The 6,187-nt window shown below is 48.6% G+C and overlaps 1 protein-coding gene across 1 annotated transcript in view; it reads left to right on the plus strand.

Annotated features, from left to right (window-relative positions):
* Window positions 1–304: 304 nt before the first annotated feature.
* Window positions 305–6,187, plus strand: part of ZNF395 (zinc finger protein 395) — a gene marked incomplete in the record, with an annotated part of 11,613 nt that continues 5,730 nt past the window's right edge. Inside the window, 4 exon segments of the mRNA XM_072407220.1 lie at window positions 305–569; window positions 3,649–3,881; window positions 5,031–5,278; window positions 6,118–6,187. Coding sequence (XP_072263321.1) covers window positions 3,654–3,881; window positions 5,031–5,278; window positions 6,118–6,187 — 546 coding nt within the window.

Here is a 6,187-nt window from a genome sequence, read left to right on the forward strand (position 1 = left end):
ATAGGGGGGCACTGCATGCACAATATGGGGGAGGAGTGATGTGTAGTATAGGGGGGTATATATATTATAGGGGGGTTAAAATAATGAGGTATGCACAGACAAGATAGGGGGCGCTGCATGCACAGTATGGGGGGTGATATAATGGGATATCCACGCATACAGTAGATAGGGGGCGCTGCTCGCAGTGTGGGTGTTATATTTCCGGTACATACCCCCCCCCCCCGATATACTCGCACATATAACATGCAGCCCCCACACTGGGTGAATTCCTGTGTGAGTGACTCCGGCGCACATTCGCCCCGTAGCTCGCTTCTCTCCCCCCTCCGCCCCGCCCGCTGTGTGTCGGGGGGCGTGACCTCCGCGGGTTCCCGTCCACCAATCAGCGGCGGAGGGCTGACCACGTGGGCATCTTGTTTACAAGTAAGAGAAGCGGCGGTGTCCCGGCCGGCGGGAGGAGGGGCGCTGCACACACGGACATGTTAGAGGATTGAGCTCTGCACCGGGGAGCCCACACCGAGCAGTACACGGAGCTAGCGGCCGGACATTGCACAGCGCCGTACACGCTGCAGGTGAGATCTGATACGGCTCATGTGTGCAAAGGGGGCGTCGGCTGCCGATGTGCTGAGCCGGGGGGTGGTGTGCAGGGATGGGGGGTGCAGATTGCACGGTGCCCGGTGTACATGCAGGGACGGGGGGGACTCCCCCCACCCCCCACCCCCCCATGTGTGATATGGACACGTATGATGGGGGGCGCCCCTTGTTTATCTGCCCAGGGGGGCGTGGCTGCCTGCACACTCCATGACACAGGCATGTTCTCCTGACCCCGCCCCTTCTGGGCACACACCCCTCCTGCGCTACAGGACACGCCCCCTTCTGCGCACACCCCCTCTGGAGCTAAAAGACGCGCCCACATCCGAATCCGCTATGACACGCCCACCTGCGAGCCCAATGACACATCCCTCGCGGGGACACGCCCACCACAAGCCGAGGCCACGCCCATGTGAATGTGTTTCTGCTGCTTGTATTGCTCTGCATGGCGAATGATCAGAGCTTGCTGATTGGCTGCTTTATAATATCGTATTATGTGCTATTTATGTGTTGTGTAGGCTCTTGTAGTACATAGCTTCTGAGGTTTGTACAATCACATTGTATGGTGTGTGTGAATCATTGCAGTGAATGAAACATAGGCTGTTGCTCCTGCCATGATTCCCACAAAGACACGGGGAGAACCTGCAAACTCCAAGTGGATAGAGCCCTGGCTGAGATTCTAAGCTGGGATGCAGCGCTGCAAAGGCCGGAGTGCTAATCTCTGATGGTGTGTCTGACCTCAGCAGAGAGACCGCTGCTTCTGCACATGGGGCCTTCTCTGCTGATCACTGGCGGGGGATTTTTTTGGTTGTGAGGTGATCTGGAAGCTTTATGAGATTTGGTAATCGACCCTGATCAAATATTGCCTGTAGGTGGCGCTATCATAGGATCAGCCCATTAATTAGCGCACAGCACTGCTCCAGTCTGATCTGTAATACTTGTCACAGCCCTGCCCCCATCTCCAGGGTCACATGACCACCCCATACATCTATACATATAAGGATGCCAACAATCCAACCTTTAGAATGCTGATAGGGGGAAATGCCCACCAATCCCGTCTTATCTACACACACACAGTTGCTGGCCACGCCCACTCTCCAATGTCACCAATCAGGAAATGCTGCTATCATGTTTGTGTGTTATTGTTTGTTATGGGGGTGGAGCTATGTATGAAATATGTATATGTAGTCACGCCCACTGCTTTCCTATTGGTGGATTTGTTTTCTTTTTGAAGGTTTTTTTTCTTTGCTTTTTATGCTTTGGATTTTTGGCTTTTTTTTCATTTCTTTTCGTTGCATTTTCTGTGGGAGGCGCCGCTCATTATTATTATATTTACTATTATTCTGCATTAAATGCAGCATTTACAAAACGCTGGGCGCATTCTGATCTGTCTTCCATTCACGGTACGTTTGTTGTATTTCATTTTAATATTAAACAGTATTTATATAGCGCCAACATATTAGGCAGCGCTGTACATAGGGGTTGGAAATGACAGATACAGACAGTGACACAGGAGAAGGAGAGGATCCTGCCCCGAAGAGCTTACAATCTAGTAGATTTCATAGGGTGACAACGCTCACTCCCTGTACTTATCTTTACAAGGTGTTGTCACCCTAGAACAAGCCAGGCTAGCATTCTGATAGGAGGAGAGAGCAGAAAGATGAGCTCATCAGTCCTCTGCTTCTCCTGTGTGGTCACATAGTGAGGGTGGGGAAGTGTAAGTGAAAGTGAAACTGCAGCAGAAATAAATTAGGGGGGCTCTCCTCCCACGCCAAACATTGCTGAGCTGTGTAAATCCCAGGAACGGATGGTGAGTGATGAATTGCGTCCCCATGTGTTGTAATGCGTTGGCGGACGTGCTGAGCGATGATAACAGCACAGAAATTTCCACCCCCCCAGGGATGAAGGGGGGGTTAAACAAACTGCGACCGCTGCGATTTGATGTCGCAATATCAGATCCGGTTACAGTAGCCTGGTTTGCGATTATCCGGATTGCATGCGGCCGGGGTGACAACGCAGCGATCATTGCCTCCAGCACAGTCTTGTGTGTGTGCATGCGCATATATGTTTGGACGTGCTGCGTATTGAAGCGGGGGGATCAGGATAACCTAAAAAAAAATGCAGCGACATGCTCACATGACAGGTCCTCTTCATTGCATATTGAACCCAGATTAGAAATGTTTGTTTTTGTCACATTGGGGAACGGTAGGAATGTCCCCGGCCCGTCCCTCCTGGAAATCTTTTATTTGTGGACGTTTCCGACTATTTCATGCAATGCTGCAATCAATGCGTTCATCCAATGTCATTGCAAATCCAGATACTGCCATGTAAAAGTAGCAGAGATATCATTACAGGGCTGTGTATTGCCTAAGCAGGGATGTGGGAGGGGCCTAACAGGTCACACCCACTACAGGCTGTCTATAGGAAACTACCGAGGGGGCGGTGACGAGACTTGTCACCCTGCACAAAGAGAGGGAGCAGCAGTGATTGGTCTTTTGAGGGGCTGTAGATTTCCATGTTGGGAGTTCCCGGCTTGTACTAGTTTTATTCCATGTTCACGCAGAGTGTGACCCAGGACTGGGAATTCCAACTAGCCAATAGGAAGCTTCATATCCCTGACCCCAGCCTGCAGCTTTAACTCAGCAGGATTGACGATACTAAATACACTGCACAATATCAGCTTCTCACAATGTATATTAGAAGCTGCAGCAAGAGCTCGCCTTGTTTCCCTGGCGGACATCCAGCACCACGTAGCCCCTCCCTCCTCATCCTGACTGTCCCCGCCCCTTTATTTTTTTGTCATAGAAGTTCGGCATCACTTGTTGTATTATCAGGGGTGGTCTTCATGCAAATTTAGCTTGTGTAGACACACCCATTTCCCCAGGCTGTTATCCAACCAGCAATGAATGCCAATATTTGCATAACTCCTCCCACTATTCATGGCAGGACTCCTCAGAGGCGTGTCCAGGAGTCTATAGGACAAGCAAAGAATTGAATGTATTTGCCAAACTTCTTTGTAATAGGTCAGTAACATTTTCTTTTCTCTCCTTTTTTCCGTAGCCACCATGGCAAGCATACTATCGAAGCGGCTGGGGAAGAGGTCCCTGCTGGGAGCCCGGGTTTGTACCCCGATATTATGCCCAGATGGCATGTCGGTGGAGTCAGCGGGAGACCTCGCTGTATCAGCTCCACTCGGAGCCTACGACTCTGGATGCTACAAAGAGTGCTTGGAGGAGGGGGCGTGTCCCACCAATCTGTCTACCAACCGATTCAAGCTGTACCCTGGGCAAAAGGTAGGGCGTGGCGCGCTGCTGCTTAAATGTGCACCACTTCCTGTTTTATGGCTGTTTGTAGACCCCCCAGCTAGTATAAATACCTGCAATTTACCACCAAAGGCAAAAGAAAAAAAATTGATTAATCTTTTGTTTTTACTATTTCCTGTACTGTGAGCTCCACCACCACCATGCTTCACAGTTGGGATGATGATCTTGTTTTCATAGGTTGTTTACTCTGCATGGTGTTTATAGTTGTGGCCATGTGGGTGAATTTTGGTCTTCTGACTCTAAATGATTTTGTTTTTTCAAGTTTTATCCTTTTTTAGATTCTCTTTGATGTTTTGTGAAAAATGTTTACAGGTGAATGTGAAGTTATAAGGAATGTGAACAACACTGTATGTAAATTCGTTTTTGGCGTGGCATTGTATGTTCATCAGAACAAGTATTGGCAAGATATTGATGGATGGGATACTTTTTCACACATGTGCTGTTAGATCTATGCCGGGGCCCCTGGAGTGGGATTGTAAATTCTAACCCCGAACAGGCCAGAAATATTCCTATGCATGTTTCCCCCGGACCTAAAAAATATAATACCAATGGAGGGCTGTATTGTAGATCTACCATTGAAATTGCCAGATACCGGGTTCTTGTTCCTCATGGGCGGGGCTAATTTCCCAATATGCTTGAATATTGGTGGAATTGTCTTTCTTTTTTTTAATTTTAACAAATGTAATGAGTGAAGGAGTGAAAGCAGATGGAACTGATGTGCTGATTTGGTATTTTTGACCCGTGATAGTTTAACTAGGAGTCAGTCATTTGAATGATTTGGGGAAGGGGGCGGAGTCAGAGTAGAAGATCCACATTAGGCTAGGCTTTTATCAGCCATGATCCCTCTGTTAATATTCTTTTTCATTTTTCTGGTGCCAACAAGGCCCATAGCAGATATGGTAAAATTGTTCCATTTCATCGGGAGGTTCAGGGTTGAGAGAATTGGTTGTTGGCTCCTCCTATTGCCCCAGTTCTCCATACCTTTGATAGCTCGCTCATCATTTTCTGATTGTCCTCATTGAATTATGGAATTTTAGGTTCAGTCAGTGCTCGTTTGTTTGTGGATCAGATTTCATTCGAGTATGTGGTCGCATTGTAATACCTCCTTCCTACCACTAGGTGTACATCACACACAACGGCCGGGAGTGGGCTGGTTTAGTGGAGCAGCACAATCACATCGATGACGAGGTGAAGGTCTTCGTGCTGGAACAGGGGCTCCACCTGTGCAGGAAAACCGAGGACGTCCGTCTCGCCGAGACCCCCAAACACATGGGCGTGCCGATGGAGCAGTCTCTGTGCGCCAGTCCTGCAATGCCGGCCAGCGTGGCTCAGAGATCCGTGTCCCGCAGCATTGATGTCCCCAAGAGGTGAGCACAAGTCACGGGGGGGCCCAAGTGTTGGGACTAGAAAAGGCCAGACAAAGGTTTTCCTCGAGGGTGGGGCTCTAACCCCACCCCTGAGCAAGTTAACTTTCCTGCCTTTTTTCTTGCCTTGTTGTCACAAGGACAGGAAATGAGGAAAAATCTCCCCAATCAGTCCCAAAATTTTAACTTTCCTTACTTATAAGAAAACTTTGCTGACCCCACACTGATCGGGCTGTAAGGTTCTGTAAAATTGTCGGATTTAGCATGCGCTCATTCAGAACATCCCACTTGAAATATTGCAGCAGCTGCGCAGCCCCGGGACAGATCTGTGGTAAAAGTTCCATTGCTATAAGAAGCCTGGTATCCATGATTTATTTTTAGAGGCAGCAATTCTAGACAGAATTGTGGGGCATTAATGGGAAGTGCTGGCATGTTATCAGAGATCCTTGCAACCAAGGCAACTGTACCATGGGTAAGGGGTTCCCGGATCTCCTGGCCACCTACCACATAGCTGAAGTTTTACGGCTCATTGGCTAATTTTATTTCTCGGTTCCTATGGAGGGGCATTGTAGAAAGTTTATTAGTAAGTTGATGGGATTATACTGCCACCTGCAGGTAATGCACTGAAAGCGCAGTCTATGGGGTTTGTACCACCCAGTGGCTAATTTTTTTTACCTCTGCTTGAGTGTTTAGTTTTCTTATAGCATTCCAAGTTCGAAGGACACCCATCTTAGTCGACCCCACAAAATGTGATCGAATGTTTTCAGATTCGGTAGGATGAGCTTTGTTGAAATGTTTGTGTTCTCCCCAGACGTGTGACTTTGTGCTTTTGTCCGTCTTAGGAGATCGGATGCCGTAGAGATGGATGAGATGATGGCAGCCATGGTCCTCACCAGCCTGTCCTGCAGTCCA

This window comes from Pyxicephalus adspersus, chromosome 4 (genome assembly GCF_032062135.1).
Source record: "Pyxicephalus adspersus chromosome 4, UCB_Pads_2.0, whole genome shotgun sequence".
Taxonomy (NCBI): Eukaryota; Metazoa; Chordata; class Amphibia; order Anura; family Pyxicephalidae; genus Pyxicephalus; species Pyxicephalus adspersus.